A 16,845-nucleotide genomic window follows, 5' to 3' on the forward strand; every position below is an offset into this window, starting at 1 on the left:
CTAACCTTGTTTGGAAACCCAAATTGAAACCCTAAAACTCTCTTTAAACCCTACTTTGAAACCCTAACTCTGTTTTGAAACCCTACTTTGAAACCCTAACTGTGTTTTAAAACCCTACTTTGAAACCCTAGCCCTACTTTGAAACCTTTACTCTGTTTTGACATCCTACTTTGAAGCCCTAACCTTGTTTCGAAACCCCAATTGAAACCCTAAAACTCTCTTTAAACCATACATTGAGACTCTAACCCTGTTTTGAAACACTACTTTGAAACCCTATCTGTGTTTTATAACTCTACTTTGAAACCTTTACCCTGTTTTGAAACCCTACTTTGAAAGCTTAACATTGTTTGGAAACCCCGATTGTAACCCTAAAACTCTCTTTAAACCATACATTGAGTCTCTAACCCTGTTCTGAAACCGTACTTTGAAACCATAACTGTGTTTTAAACCCTTACTTTGAAACCCTAACCATACTTTGAAACCTTTACGCTGTTTTGAAATGGTTTCAAAACAGGGTAAGGTTTCATAGTAGGGGTTTAAAACACAGTTAGGGTTTCAAAGTAGGGTTTCAAATCAGGTTTAGTGTTTTAAAGTAGGGTTTCAAAACAGGGTAAGGTTTCATAATAGGGTTTTAAAACACAGTTAGGGTTTCAAAGTAGGGTTTCAAAACAGGTTTTGGGTTTCAAAGTATGGTTTCGAAACAAGGTTAAGGTTTCAAAGATGTTTTTCCAAACAGGGTTAGGGTTTCAAAGTAGGCCTTCAAAATAGGTTTATGGTTTCAAAACAAGGTTAGCGTTTCAAAGTAGGGTTTCAAAACAGAGCAAGGTTTTCAAAGTACGGTTACGGTTTCAAAGTATGGTTTCAAAACAGGGTTAGGGTTTTAAAGGCGGGTTCGGGTTTCAGGACAGACTTAACTAAATGCAGACTGTGTGTAAAATCATTTGACATCTCCAACACGGGGGGAGCCGGCAGTTCTGAGCCATATGCACGAAAAAGCACAAAAGTCGTCTTGTCATCTGGGTTTGCTCTTTATTTGCACAGGCTACATCAACTCGTTATAATCTTCCGGAAACTATTCGTTGACATAATGGAATATAAAGAATCAGAATGATACACATTTATTTACTCAAATGTCATGAAGTATTTTTTTTAAAAAAAGAGAAGTCTCGAAATTAGGGTCTGAAAAAAAGTATCAAATTCTGAATACTCAAATGTGAAGGAACACTGTATTCAAATCAAATGTTGCTATTTCATTGTAAAATTGTTCAAAATATTAGTTTTCCACGTCTGAGAACATGAAACAGAGTTGCACCAAACAGCAAAATATATGACGTGGCAAATAAAATATCTCGCAAAATGTTGATGGCTAAATTGTTCTTCAATTCTGGAATGACACAAATATGCCTGGGACAGGGTGGCAGAGTGTTTGTGTTTCATAGCAAATTGTCACTTGGAACACAAACTGGTGCAAATTGATTTTAACGCTATGTCCCCACCTTGTGGTAGTTTATCCCCTTGCTCCATTTGTCCCAAGTTGACACACGTAAAAAAGATGAAACGAGAAGACATAATACAGGGATATTCTTCAACTTTAATTTTATAGTCAATGATTCCAGGTCAATCACATGATATATATTTGCCAATCATCCTTTATACACGAACATTCAAATTGATCTAAACAATCGATGCATCAAAGGCTCAGTAAGGAGTAAAAAAAAAAGAAAATATTTTTGGGAGAATTCAAGTGATGTTGGCATGAGAAATAACAAACAATTGAAACAGCTTTGTGTGTACAAGAGTAAGGCAGCATGTTTTTATACATTTTTGTCAGCACGTGAATCTCAATCAATCAGAATATCATAGAAAAGTTAACTTAATTCAGTCATTCAATTCAAAATATGAAACTTTATATCCATTAAATATATTAACTACAATAGATGGGCAGTTCAACCTAATTCCGATAGAAATGTATGTATTTTTTATGGTTTCATATGTAATATGCTAAATATCTTGAGGTCATCATTTTGAGGTTTTTGTTAGCGTTAAGCTATAATCAAAATTCTAAAAACTGAAACGAAATCTTTCACTGTGTCTGTAGGCAATCTATGAGTTTCATTTTTTGGATTGAACTACTTAAAAAAAACATTTCTACGTTATTCTAATGTATTGAGATCAACCTGAATGACTGATGGAGAAGACTACTTACAAATACAAACATGAAGTCTTCCCTTTAATGCACATACATCAAATACGGTATGATGTGTGAGCAAGTGTACTTTTGATAGGGAGGGTCAGGATAGAAATCAAGTGATGACTTATTGGTTGTTTGTGAGGTCCAAAGAGTTTGTTTTATTTGAGCCGTTTAATCTGCTGGTTTGTGTTATTGAGTTTTGTGTCCATCTTGTCCACTTTGTTGAGCAGAGAATCGATGGGGTCATCCTGGCTGTCGATCTCAGATTGGAGACCCAACCCGAGGTTCTTAAGCCTGCTCAAGCCGTGTGCCATTTCATCTAGACAAGGTAAAAACAACATGTGGCAGTAAGATGACTGGACGGTATGCACATTTATACAAATTAAGTTTAAATGTAAACAGTGGAATCTTTAAAGTTGACTAATATCAATTTTGTACCACTGGTTGACATCCAGTTTCTTCCAAATTTCACACAGGGTTCAAATATATAGAAATGGCCGTTATAAAACTTGTGTTGGCTGTACAGATAAACATTCAAACCAAGGTTCGAGTTACAGTGGAATTACGAGTGATTAGTTAAGAAACTGGCATTGATGTTGCAATGTTATAACCCTAGTGCAATAGTAATTACTGTACCATGTACACATCGCCAAACAACAAACATTTAAAATTCCTGAAAGTTTCGATTGAATTCCAAAATTTCAAATTTTAAGACCATAAGGTCCAACTGCATAATACTCCGCCGCTTATTCGTGGTTCACCTATCGCAGGCCCACTCTATAAAATGTTTTTTCCCAATTTAACATATTAATTTTTTGGGGTTGTAATACATTTAGAATGAGTTTAAAAAGTAAAGTGTGTAAATAGTGTGTTGGATGGTATTAAACTATACATTTAAAAAATAGATATTATTATTATTACATATTGTCTATAAATTGTATGCTTATGTTTTTTGTGTTCAAATATATTTACAATGTGTTTAAAATATTTTATTAAGTTTAAATGTGTTCACTATAAAAGGTATTTCTTAATACAGGCTCTCAATATTACAGATTCTCACCATCACTCCTGTGAGGAATGGTGGATCAGTGTACATATGTCGAAAATATACCTAAATTGTTGTCCAACGTCTGGTGAGCTTGTCGAAGGTGTCTGTTCTGAGAATATCCATTCTGTGCGGAGGAACCGCCGTCTGCCGATGTCGTGGCCCCAAACCCTAAAAAAAAAGCAGATGTCAGAACACACTTCAGGTAGTACATGTTGTGTACTGTCAGGTACTTAGACGTCACAGTGCACCTCCTGTCTCCAGCTTTCTTAGGTTGGGATGACTTGCTTGGTACTTGTCTTCTTGCTCTCTGCTGGTGGCCAAAGCACTCTGTAATCTGAAGAAAGAAAACAGCACTGTATTAATAAATAATACAAATGACTGCGTCCACACACTGCTGTTGAGATGATGACACAAAAATGCTTTCACGGGATTCGCTGCACATGCCAAAGAAAACGGTAGTGCTGTAAACCTGAAATTCTAAGGCCCTTTTAGCCAATCAAATGGCTGGAGGAAGACATTTCTGGAAGAATTGGGGAAAAGGAGACATGTACAGGTGCTCGAGGACTCTGCATCTTTTTGCACAATTGTCAAAATGAATAAATAAATAAATTGTACCGGCATTACCAGATAACTAGCAACCCCTTATTGCTCAGTGACTGTTTTTCTCAATGTCTTTATGTCTCAAAAGTGTTCTCCGTCAATTGAGTGTCTGTTGTCGTACTAGAGCGGCTCCAACTACCGGAGACAAATTCCTTGTGTGTTTTTTGGACATACTTGGCAAAATAAAGACGATTCTGATTCTGATCAGAATAAGGCAGAGGTAGGAGACTCAAGTCACACAACTGGACTCAAGTCAGGCTTAAGTTGCCAATTTTAGGACTTGGTGCTTGCTTGGCTAAAACTTATGAAAGACTCAACTGAACCACATGACTTGAGAAATCTTGCTTGTTAACGTTTGAAAATCAGCATTTTCAAGATAGTGTGCTATTTGTTTTGTTTGTGACACCACTATAAAATCCACACAGACAGGTAACTCCATAGTTTAGTTAACAGATTGCTAGTCAAGCAATAATCCAGCGTCATGTCGGTTATGTGTTTAATTGAGGAGATTATAAACTAATAAACAATATGGAGACTGGTTTGGGACCATCAAAAGAACTATGAGATTGGAATCTGTTAGTACAGCTAACTAATGTACCCACTGTGAATAGCAAGAATCTGAAAATAATTGATGCTCATTATAACTGCCATGAAAGAAAATGCACATAAGCAGGGGACTGGGTAAAACAAAACGAAAAAAGTTGAATAAGCGGTTGATCAAGTAAAAAAGAAAACACAAACGGAGGATAGGCTTTTAAAAAACAATTAATTAAATAAAAAAAAAATTCTTTTTTAAATCAGCAAAAAGGTGAATTTGCGGATACCGAACTGCGTATATGCGGGGGTCCATTGCACTAAGTGCAAAGTGGCTAATGTGCAAATAAATACTAGTTTTGACTGAGCAAGATTGTTTGACTTGACTTACAGTATGACTTGCTTAACCCAAGTAACAACTTGACTTTTGCCAAAGTAACTTGGGACTTGCCTGAAACTTGAAGGTTAAGACTTGAGACTTACTTATGACTTGCAGATATAATATACATACTGTATGTGACTTATTCCCACCTCTCGAATATGGTAAAAATGTTTTAGTTGTAGTAGTTCAATTCAAATAAGTGAAACTCACATGATCAGTAGTTCTAGTTTTGTTTTGTATAAAATATATTGATGTATTATTTATGCATTAGTATATATTTTTGTTAAGTATCATTTGAACGTTAAATAATTATTTTAATATTGCTGCCCTCACCTTTCATTGGCCTGGTAGGGCTTTAGCTCCTCCGGTGGAGGTTTGGTCTGGTCAGGTTTGCCCTTGAAGTAACTGACCAGGCCTCCCCAAACACTCTTGATACTGTTGATGTGCTTCTGGCTTGTCTTCAGATCCTCATCCATGTTGTCTAACATTTTGTCCGTCCTTTTTAGAACTTCCCCCTGTCGCATCAGCTCCTACACAAAGAACAGTGAGGACTTGAGGATGATGACAATGCAGCTTTCCACGTGCCCGGACCAATCCGATTAACGTGACATATTACCTCTGCTGTTTCCACACCCATCTTCTCTGATTCGTAGATGTAGCTGAGGGACCGGTAGCTGCTGTCCACCGCAGACTGAGCCGTACGCATCACTTCCTGCTGGAGGTAGCGCTGTCTCCTCTCGGCGTCGCTCAGTCCGCTGTCGCCGTCGAAGCCCCTGTTTGAAGGCCGGAAGCTCTCTTCGTCATCATCGTTGTCTGCAAATGGGTTGTGGGACTCTGGGTAGGCCATCTGAGGGGCACACAAGCAGACTTTACACAACTCAATGCCGCCACCCCCCCCCCCTTCCAAGAATGTATATATATTTTTTAATAATAAAAATTGCACGCTACAGTATTGTACTTTATAAAAAAAAAACATACACTAATAACATAATTCAATAGAATTTAAAGAATTAAACCGTTTATGCATCATGATTTCAGGCTTCAGTGGCCAATGGCATGGTTCTCCTTCTGGAGTGCGCACCTTAGCCACCAGAGGGCAGCAACACACAGACATAATGCATGAAGAAGAGTTTCACAACTAAGTGACTCAGCGAGTTGCATTAATATCAGTTGTTTTTCGCAGAGGATCAAGTATATTTATGCCTGTAAGCAGAGCTTTGTGATATGGACAAAATATAGATAATTTTAATATCCTGATAATTTTCTCCATTCATTTATAAAATTCAATATAGAACAAACAATAAAACTAATAACAAGATTAATAAAAATAAAAGAAAATGAATAAATACAATTTTAACTATTTGGTCATACAACCATTTTTTCAAGGAATGTAGTCATGTGCAAAGAATTAAAATAAATACAGTACAGTGCTTAAAGTAACATTCAATTATGCCTACCATTTCTTCATTACAGGATTTCCTCAGTCGCAGCAAAATAAATCTAACGAAAACAAAGTTATAAAATATTGGTCTCGTCTCAATTTACTTACTCACTTATCTGGACCTGTATGTTGGACACACCTTTTATTCTGTTGTATGAACAGCAAAAGGTGGATACACACGTTACTTGTACCTTCTTGTGCAAGAGCATTTAATTGTTCTGCCTTTCACTAAATGACACTGACATAGAGTCGGATGGACGAAGATACACTATGTGGAGTAAATAACTTTTCAGACAAATTCAGTGAAATGAGATCATCAGCTAACAATCTCACGTAAATCACTGCAATAGACAATCCACTAATATAAAACATTTATTTTTGATGGAAGTTAAACAATATATTAGAATGACTAACATATTATTATTAACACACACGTGTCGATTTGAAAATTGGCACTGCTCCTTGATCAAAACAAGACTTTATTTTAGCGACATTCCGATAATTTACACAGGAAATTGAATATACCGTGTGAGCTGGTGATACAATCTGCAGTTTAAAATATGCTTATTTGTAAATAAAAACAAATTAACGTCACAATGTATAAACTGCAGTAACGTTATCTTGCTTAACGAAAGCTGCCAGAGTAAAACCCCCCGCACAGGCCGAAAGAAGTGGGCAATGGGAGAACAATGCCCCCGTTAGCCACCTAGGACATATTGTGTCTGACACGGAACATCCAAAAGATGAATGATAGTCAAAAGACAAACCTTGTCCCGATGTGCTAGCTGTAGCTGTTGCTCGGTCAGCTGACTGACACGAACACTTCCTGGACGACGTCACCAAGCCGCGCGCACCCGGATGTTGATGTTGCGCGACGAAAACGCATTAAAATGATTACAGCGGTAAAAGATGTGACACCAAACACAAAAAGGATACTATGTTGGGAAAAATGTAGCTTAATTTAGTGTGCTCATTATAATGGACCAATTATTACCAAGCCGTTATTGAATAAAAAATTGTCCCTCCTGGCTGTCCGTACTGCGGCTTGGGGAAAGCGCGAGCGGCTGTTTCTCGCTGGCTTGTTTCTCCGTCCGCAACGCGGAGAGTCGGCGGATGCGGAGCTAAACATGTCGGTGACTGGGGCTGGCCACAGAGGCTTCTATTTCAACACAGTCCTGTCACTGGCACGCTCGTTCGCCGCCCACCAGCCCGCACCGGCGGAGAAGGTAAGGCACACGGCAACGTGTTTGGGTCCAATTGGTTGTGTGAACACGAGCAAAGAAGGTCCGCTTCCGCACTGGCGGTGTTGGTTTCTTATTTTGATGGCCGACCGACTTTCGACTTTTGGCAGGTGTTCATCGTTTGCAATTCACCTTTCATTGAGTTCTAGCTCCTCTTGGTCGTGTTGATATTTTACTCAACGGACACTCACAGTTGAGTTTGATGTTGCACCACAAACTGAATAAATAGTCCGCGTTGATGAGCACTGCACCCAAACAGGCTTTCACAACCTGATTTTTATTCCCTGATAAGCCTATGGTTACAGTATTAAGAAACAAACAACGGCAAAGTGAATATTAAGTTCGTGCTTGTGAGTTTACTTGTGAGTTTTTTATTCTGAGTTTACTTGTGAGTTTTTATTCTGAGTTTTTATTCTGATTGGTCTCATGTTTTGACGCACATAAGAGTGGGAAAATGTAAGGAATTAAAAATCCTGCACACCACTACAAACCATCGAACAAAAATGGCAAAATAATTGTAGTTACTGTATACTGAAATAATGATGATCTCGTCGCAGTTTACTCGCGCATTTACTTTACGTTAATGACAAGTGGACACACAGGTTAATTGTACACTCCGCCATCTAGTGGAAGAGCATTTAATTGTTCTCCCTGTCAGTATACGTCGCTGGAATAGATGAATGAAATTAAATGAACAAAGATACATTTGAAGTAAATGAATGATAATTTTCGGACCGATTAAGTGAAATAGAATAATTTCCCTCAGCACCCCTGATGATCTCTCATGATAGGAGCTGTAGTTCGTTATTTTTGTTTTTTTTGCTTTGACCTGCGAGCGCAGACTTGAGATACAACAGTGCAGTATGGTGGCAGTGAACTCAACTCACTTCACACTAAGCAGCATTTTGGTGAATACTGAACAATTCTTCTACAAAGAGGCTTCAAGCTCTCCCAGGTCAAGTTTACTTTCAAATTAAACATAAAACAAACCTTGTGTATTTAAAACTACCACATAGCCTAGCCTTTCAGCGCTGGCCTAATGCCGATGCTCAATGGCATCTATGTTTCGGTGCTATAACCCTTTAAGCAACGGATTGAACATAAACAATGCAGCAACACATGTAGACAGACAATATAACAGTACTCACAGTCATATAGTTGTTTATCCAATGAGAAGACCGACTAATATTAGTGCTGTACTGATGAGCTGTGAAGAGTTGAGGTGTGAACAGTATATCCGTCTGTCTCTCTTACACTTCCCCAGGTGGCCAAGCCAGGCACAGCAGAAAGAGCAGCACAATACCCATTTAATTGATGCAGTGTGACAAAAACTGTTTAAATATTTTGTATTTTATTTCATTATGTCTTTACTGTATATTTTTATAAAGTGCAATATTATGGAGTGCTATTTTCCCTCTTTAAAATACATTTTATAAATATTTTTTAAGTCTTAGACCAGTGAACCTAATATGAATGTTTTGGGTATATAACAGGAAGCTGGAGTAAACCTATGCGAAAACCACAAGAACATACAGTACAAACTCCACACAAGAAGGCCAGAGCCGCAATTTGAACCCCTGTCTGAACTTCATCACAGTGAGGAAGATGAGCTAATCGCTATCCCACCATGCATACTGTATATAGAAACTGTATTCAGGCTCCCTTATAGCCTGCCTGGCTATATACGGTACATTTATTATGTCATAAAATTATAGCGCTTATAATGGACTTAATTTTTTTTCAAAGTGTGTCAAATTTGAGCAAGATTTGCTCTGCATACTTGCATCGAGACTGTAATGTCTGCATACTCAGAGTGCTCATGCTGTTCTTCATATGTTAATAATCAATTTCTTTGTGGCGTTTAAGGTCCAGAAGCTACAATGTATGTGTCCATTGGCGTCTCAAGGCGAGTTCTCACTTGACGTGCGCCGCATCGACGCCGTCGTAGCGTTGGCCGTCTTTCTAGTGGAGTCTGGCTTACAGGTGGGACCTGGCTTTGGTAGCGCTGTACCTTGACATCATTACTTGGAGGTAGCCTCTCACGAGAGTCCACATAGTCTATATCGCCATGATAAACTTATAGCTTTAATCTCATTAAGCCTGTGATTAAACATGCTTCAGACCTTGTAAGCCGCTAGTATCTTTGCAATGGAACTCAGGAATCTACCATCTAATTACTTAGAAGTATATTTCCTTCAAATCTTTTTTTTTTTTCCTGTATTACAATGTTTTTATTACTTAATATTTGTCACTAGTTGTTTTAAAGAATGTGCAGTTCTTTGCATTTGGGTGTAATTATTTGCCTGGCACCAGCAGCACAAAGACACAATTGTTTCCTACTTGCTGAGCCTACTGAGAGGCCTCCCACGTGTCGAATGGATAGAAGAAGGCTCGGGAAAGAAAGGAAAGGGTAAGGACAATCCTCTTACATACAGGGGACCCTTGTTCCGAACATTCCCCGTTCGTAAGCGTTTTACTTGTTGCGGCAGCGCTAGGCAATTTTGCATCAAGATATCTGTCATTATCATATTGCGCCAAACACAACATAGATTATATTGACATGCCCTAGCAGTACAACAACATTACCAGTACCAACAGTTACAGGGCATTCGGAAAGTATTTACAGCGCTTCAGGTTTTCCACATTTTATTGTTATAGCCTTAATCCAAAATGTCATAAAAAATAATTTCCTCACAAAATTACACACAATACCCCATGATGTAAACATGAAAATGTGTTTTAGATATTTATGTTTTGTTTTTTTTACACAAATGTATTAAAAATAAATACATCACATATACATAACGATTAATCTAGTTTGTAATAATCCCCTTACTTTCCGGACGCACTGGATATTTTGCTTTGATTGCCAAGATGATGTTTGCGTTTTTATTAGGGGCTGGATATAATTGATTTTGCTGACTGTGTGGAATTGTATTAATCGTGTCTTGAAGCAGTTGTGGCAAAACGGAGCAGAAACTGTTGATTCAGTTTCAACTCAGCTGTCTAATAAAGTACATCATAACGTCAGCTATTTGAAGTTTATTCCACCCACAGACCTCTGCAATAGCAACTCCTTCGGGGGTATTATTCTGCCCAATACAACACTTGTGTGGTATTAGGAGTTCAGAACATTCCCAGAGAGATGCTCTCATCCCCTTGAAATAATATTCAAACAGTAATCCTTAATAGATTTGATCTTTTTTTTTCCATTTTCTGTACATTGCTGCTTCCTTTAAAAAGCTTGCAGTTGTTTCATTAATGAATAATTCATCAATTGTGTGTTTTGTGCGCTGCCTTCAGAGTTTCTGCCGGTTGCCGAAAACTTCAGCTTCTGCTTAGTGACTCTTTTAGCAGATGTGGCTCAGAGGGACCTAGACTACAGGCAAGAGGTGAGTCTGGCGAGTGTGTTTGTTGTAGCAAAATGTTTCCATTAGGATGATGCCGCAACACTGATACACTATGGGGGCATAATATGTTTCTGGTCTGTATTAATGGCCAGGTGTTCCTATACTTGTATATCTTACCATATAAAATATTATTAGTCCCTTTTAAGTCAGATTCAACACTTAGCCATGGATGTGTGATGATCTTTGTCCATGCTTTGTAAAATGTAATATTACTCAGTTGTCCTGTGTTCTGCAGATATTGAACACCATCATGGAAGTCATGCAGTCATTGCAGGAAATGTGCCAAACACCTGATAATCACGACAAAGGTATTAGCACACACGTGCACCACAATGGGAAGTCGCTGTCCTTCAGAAGTGCTGAGAGTCTCTCTCAATTTCTAGTCTACCTGTGCAGGTACATTGTGCCCAGCTTGTTCGGCATGACACGAGCATTTGGCCGTTACAGCATCACAGACGAAGCCCTTTTGTCCAAGTTGTTCCCCAAACACTCGCCTCAGACTCATTGCGTCGCAGAGGAAACAGAGGGCATACGGCGGCGATCCTTCAATGACTTCCGCTCCATCATTCCTACCTCCTTGCTGACCGTGTACCAAAGTGACACGTTGCGCCGACGCAACTCAACCAATCCTGAATCCTCTGCACAAGTAACATGCTTTATGAATGTTTGTATAGGATGTTGGTTTTATTGGTTTGTGGGTTTAAAACAGGTTCATTTTGATAGGTTTCTGCAGATGCAGGAGGTCACTCACCCTGCTCTCCCACCACACCAGGCCCACATTACTTTGAAGGTAAAACAGTGGTTAACTGGTATTGACTGACTATATAGTATTAAGAACTGCATTACATCATACTGAGTTTTTCCAAATATTTTCAATCTCATGTACACTCCCCTCCAAAAGTATTGGAACGGCAAGGTCAATTCCTTTGTTTTTGATACTACAAAAAGAAGAAGACATTGCATGCATGAATGCAACAGTCTGGTGAAGTCAATACGTTGCAGGCTTGATGCAGTTATTGCAAGTAAGGGTGTATTATCTTGTCTGTATTATATACTGCATTATTTGTATTATATACTGCCCCCAGGTGGCCAAGGCAGGCACACCAGGAGGAGCAGCCCAATGTCCATTGAATTGAAGCAAAAACATGACTTTTGTTTTTTTTCGAGGAGGCTGTAACAGATTAATGGAATTTGTATTAATTGCAGTGGGGAAAGATGATTTGTAATATGAGTGCTTTGAGTTACAAGTGTGGTCATGGAACAAATTTATCTCTGGCTCCACTGGCACCCCTGTATTTAGAAGTATACTAGTATGTAGTAACACTAGCTTTTTACAGACGTCTAGAATAGATAAAGCTTATATTTTAACTGCAGGGTCCTTGATCACTGTCATTCCAGGTGCCTACCTCCCCGACAGCAGCACAGTGGATCCTGATTACTATTTTTCCACAATCAGCTCCAGTTTCTCCGTGTCTCCTCTCTTCCTGGGAGCAAGAGAAAATGAGATCGAGGTGCCCGTCGATCTGCTCCGGAAGCTCCTGAGCATGGTTTGTGTTTACTGTAATGCTGATGCTGGCGTATCGCATTTACTGCACCCTTGTCTTTTCCTCATACTGTGTCCTTTGTGCTCACTCAGGTGAAGATATTTCTTTCGGAATCTTTTCTTAAAATCCTCGACGCCACCATGGCTGAAGTGACCGGGGTAAAAGGGTTATGTATTGTGTAAAAAAACAAAAACAAATCTAAATCAAATGTGTGTCATTTTATTCATGTAATTTATCATTGTCTTTCCTATTTGTCATCAAGTCAAATCCTGGAGTCAACCTCTATTACAAAACCTTCAGTGACCCTCTCTATGTGTGTGTGTTCAAAATGCTGAGGGACACTCTATACAACATGAATGGTAAATCAGGCATGCTTCGTAAATCTATATTTAATCTGACAGCCAGGGAAATATTTATATAATAACCATCTTTGCAATGTGTGTGTGTTTTTTTTTTTTTTTTTGTATATCAGCCTTGCAACCAGCTTTTGTACGGGAAGTCCATGACTTTGTCCTGGAACAATTTAGCAGCAGCCAATCGGAGCTGCAGCGGATACTTCATGACACAGGGGGGTTGCCGGGGGAACAGAGCCCCCTCAAGCTTCGTTGCCAAGCCAACGCTGCCTGCGTGGACCTCATGGTGTGGGCGGTCAAAGATGAGCAAGGTAGTCGATTTCTAGCCCAGACAGTGCCCAGAGCCCTGTGTTTAGATGTAGCCTAATCGGTGATAGTGTATTTATAGTATGTACTGAATGTGTATTTATGTCCTTTTCCCCATGTTGTTCCAATAGGAGCTGAGAACTTGTGCAGCAAATTGACCGAGAAGCTGCAGTCGAAAACCTCGAGTAAAGTCATCATCGCTCACATGCCCCTTCTCATCTGTTGCCTGCAGGTGAAACATTCTAGAGCTGAAAGAATAATGAAGGGAAATGTCACATGTGGCTAAAAAAAAACAGCCATCAATCACAACATTATTTGTAGAACTGAATACACAAATTCTGCCTTTACAAAGATACTGTTGCTCAGTTTGGATGGACGCACTCAGAGCGGTTCTACGCCAGGTTTTTCGAGATATGAGCCGTCGTTCGGGTTATTTTTTTTTTGCTTTGGCTTGAGAGCAAAAATTTGAGATGCGTGCACTGCATGGTGGCAGTCGACTCACTCAACTCAAAACAAGCAGCGGTTTGACAGGTAGTGAGGAATTCTTCAGGAAAGAAGCTTCAAGATGTTTATTGCCACACCCACTTTAAATTGACTGTCAAAGTAAACTGAAAGCAAAAATAATTACACGTGTATTTCAAACAACCACATAGCTTTTGCCTTCGTAAAGTCCAGTCAGCTAACAAACAACCTAAAATGCCATAGATTGGCTAACGAATAGCATCGGTGTTGTGGCATTAAAATCCTTTTAAGCAGAAGGTATTTGAACAAGTGGTGGAGCAACACATGTGGACAGATAATAGAACAGCACTCACACGAACAGTATTCTTTGTCCTCTGCAAAGAACGACTAATATTCCAGTGGCTTACCGAGAGCCCAAAGGCCAAGGTGCACACACCAGAAGGAGCAGCACAATGTTCATTGAATAGAAGCAAAAATGTGTCAAAACTGCTTAATTTCTTGACATTCTATTTAATTCATTATTCTGTTTTATAAAGTACAATATTAAAGAGTGCAATTTATTTCATTAAAAAGCACATTACAAACAGGCGTTTTGAGTCACAAGCGTGGTCACAGAATGAATTAAACTTGTATCTCAAGGTGCCACTATATTTTTATGTGTAGGCACATTTTACGATGAAACTCTTGTACTGGGTTCAGTTAGTTGTGTGTATCTAAACAAGTGGCAGGTGTGTGTATGCAGACAGTATTGATGATATTAATCTTGCATTTCAATCAATGTTGTCCCTGTGATTGTCAGGGCCTGGGGCGTCTTTGTGAGAGGTTTCCTGTGGTGGCTCACTCTGCTACCACATCACTTAGGGACTTCCTGGTAGTTCCTTCCCCTGTCATCATAAAACTCTACAAGTACCACAGCCAGTACAGCACAGGTACCAGAACTCTGGCATGCGCAATACATTTAGAGTATTTTTGCAAAGGAGGGCTTCAGGTGAATTTGCACCCAGCTATGAACATGTAGAGCAGTGCAACACAAGAGAGTAGATAACAGTAGCATTTCCTGATCTGTCTCTCATCCAGTATTGATTAGTACACATTAGTTCATTGGCAAGCGGCTACACATACGTCACCCGCTGTGTCCTTCTACACTATCAATCAATCGGCTCCTAACTTTGTAATATTTTTAAAAAAAACTTTCCGAGGTGTAAGTCCACCTCCGATTCCCATATGAAAAGTAAAACTGTGTTTTAATGCTACAGGCAATGTTTAATAGTACTTTGATAATCTTAACTGTCATACAAGTTTGAAAAGAAGCTGAATAGTAAAGATTAAAGAACAATAAATTGCATCCTCAACCATGAATGTGACTCATGTGATTATCATGCTATGGCGATTATTTAATGTGCTTGGGAGGTGAGTCTCTTCACAGGCAGACTAAGCTCACTTTGCACTGTTTTTCTTTCTTTCATTTTGATGTCAACTTATTGTCGCTTTCGCTATATCGTACTGTGCAGCCAGGACACAGATATTTGTATCAATTTCCCATGTTCCAGTAAGTTAGATTTGCAGTTCTGTGGTCTTTTTTGCCATCCCTGATACCCTCCTTGTTTGGCAAAAAAAAAGACAAAGAAAAATCAAAATACACTTGTGCAACTACTCCTATAGAGCTGAAGTTTCGCAATGTCATTCATTGCCCCAAAATGTTTGTTGAATTCTGAATTGTAAAATTTAAGAAACATTTTACTTGATTTAACTACACTGTATTTAAAACCACAATAATTGTATTTTTAGCGAACTATTTTTATTATAGGGCTGCTATCTTATTTTATAATTTGTTTTTTTCTTTTTAAAATCAAGGCACAGGAGATATCAGGATCAATGTAACGAATGAGCACTCTCAGTCCACAGTCAACATTTTGTCCAGCAGGAAGGACCAGCAGTCTATGTACGAGCAGCTCCGAGATATTTCCATCGACAACATCTGCAGGTCAGTCGCAAAAAAAGCGGATACGGCTTTGACAAGACAAAATTACTTTGAATAGTAGTTAAAAAAATTGATGTTTGTCCTTTGGCCAGATGTCTGAAAGCTGGCCTGACCATGGACAATGTGATCGTGGAGGCCTTTCTCGCTAGTCTGTCCAACCGCTTTTACATTTCACAGGAGAATGATAAGTGAGCAACATATCTATGTCGTAGACAAAACATCACCAAACAATGAGCTCTTTTAAAACCCTCTGTCTTCCTGCCAGGGATGCTCACCTCATCCCAGATCACACTATTCGGACACTGGGACACATCGCTGTTGCTCTGAGAGACACGCCTAAAGTGATGGAGCACATCCTGCAGATCTTACAACAGAAGTTCTGTCAACCTCCGTCTCAGCTGGACGTACTCATCATAGACCAGCTAGGCTGCATGGTCATTACAGGGAATGTGAGTCGGAATGACCATCTGGCTTCCTCTTCTCCTTCGTTCGACGTAAAGGACCAGTCATGGCTCTTAGTTTATTGTAAAGGAAAATTCAGTATAAAAGGAGCTCTGAAGAGTCTTATCTCCAAGTCGTTTTATTTTCTTCCTTTTTATCCGAAATGCAGAAAAATGGAAAAGCACAAAAATTGTGGATGTACAATATGCTTTTCATTAGACTGTGACAATGAAGTTCACGCTAATGATGTGTTAAATATCCTTTACATTATTCTGTCCTGTAGCAATACATCTACCAGGAAGTGTGGAACCTATTTCAACAAATCAGTGTGAAGGCCAGCTCAGTCGTCTACTCTGCTACTAAAGACTCCAGAGATCACGGCTACAGGTGCGTGTATTTACTGCTGGTGTTCAATGGAAAATAAAGGTAGACTCACACAATACCAGTTCTACCCCTGGATAGAACATGTTTGGTTCCTCATAAACCATACATATGGAATAATGATGAGTAGAACGTGTTGGGCGTGTTTCTATTTCCTCTCAAGACACTGCTCTCTGGCTGTGATAAACGCTTTGGCCAACATTGCCGCCAACCTGCGGGGAGAGCAGCTGGTGGATGAACTCATGGTGAACCTTTTAGAACTTTTTGTCCAACTGGGCCTGGAAGGGAAGCGAGCCAGTGAGCGGGCATCAGATAAAGGGCCAGCGCTTAAAGTAGGTGTTTGGATACATCTCCATGCATGCACTCACATCTTTTGATGTTAAGATATACAAAAGTGATACAATCTCTCATCTCCTTCCAAGGCATCAAGTAGTGCGGGGAATCTGGGCGTTCTCATCCCAGTGATTGCTGTGGTGAGTTTGTACATTTTGAAGTCATGCCCTGTCGTATGCTACAAGCCTTGCATGCCA

The 16,845-nt window shown here is 39.2% G+C and overlaps 2 protein-coding genes across 4 annotated transcripts in view; one reads left to right on the forward strand and one right to left on the reverse strand.

The window, feature by feature from the left end:
* Positions 1–1,571: 1,571 nt before the first annotated feature.
* On the reverse strand, positions 1,572–7,055 carry snap29 (synaptosome associated protein 29). 3 transcript variants are annotated; one of them, XM_061672066.1, is made up of 7 exons: positions 6,964–7,028; positions 6,213–6,255; positions 5,372–5,602; positions 5,089–5,285; positions 3,488–3,573; positions 3,303–3,407; positions 1,572–2,510 (listed from the first exon to the last, which is right to left on the reverse strand). In XM_061672066.1, exons 2-7 carry the CDS (start codon positions 6,213–6,215, stop codon positions 2,350–2,352), a joined length of 783 nt encoding a protein of 260 aa, XP_061528050.1. In that variant the 5' UTR covers positions 6,216–6,255; positions 6,964–7,028; the 3' UTR covers positions 1,572–2,349. The 3 variants fall into 3 exon arrangements, with proteins under 3 accessions (XP_061528050.1, XP_061528051.1, XP_061528052.1); XM_061672067.1 differs by lacking the exon at positions 6,964–7,028 and adding an exon at positions 6,336–6,954; XM_061672068.1 differs by lacking the exon at positions 6,213–6,255 and having other exon boundaries at positions 6,964–7,055.
* A 186-nt stretch (positions 7,056–7,241) lies between these two features.
* The window catches only part of pi4kab (phosphatidylinositol 4-kinase, catalytic, alpha b), a 31,160-nt gene continuing 21,556 nt past the window's right edge, over positions 7,242–16,845 (forward strand). Inside the window, 19 exon segments of the mRNA XM_061672064.1 lie at positions 7,242–7,422; positions 9,304–9,420; positions 9,754–9,847; positions 10,741–10,829; positions 11,083–11,155; positions 11,231–11,493; positions 11,571–11,637; positions 12,246–12,394; positions 12,484–12,549; positions 12,654–12,750; positions 12,864–13,055; positions 13,182–13,282; positions 14,312–14,441; positions 15,367–15,496; positions 15,586–15,681; positions 15,759–15,942; positions 16,218–16,321; positions 16,479–16,647; positions 16,738–16,788. Of these exon segments, the coding sequence (XP_061528048.1) occupies positions 7,324–7,422; positions 9,304–9,420; positions 9,754–9,847; positions 10,741–10,829; positions 11,083–11,155; positions 11,231–11,493; positions 11,571–11,637; positions 12,246–12,394; positions 12,484–12,549; positions 12,654–12,750; positions 12,864–13,055; positions 13,182–13,282; positions 14,312–14,441; positions 15,367–15,496; positions 15,586–15,681; positions 15,759–15,942; positions 16,218–16,321; positions 16,479–16,647; positions 16,738–16,788 (2,271 nt within the window). The 5' untranslated portion in view covers positions 7,242–7,323.

The sequence above is a fragment of the Phycodurus eques genome, chromosome 3 (genome assembly GCF_024500275.1).
Source record: "Phycodurus eques isolate BA_2022a chromosome 3, UOR_Pequ_1.1, whole genome shotgun sequence".
Classification (NCBI taxonomy): Eukaryota; Metazoa; Chordata; class Actinopteri; order Syngnathiformes; family Syngnathidae; genus Phycodurus; species Phycodurus eques.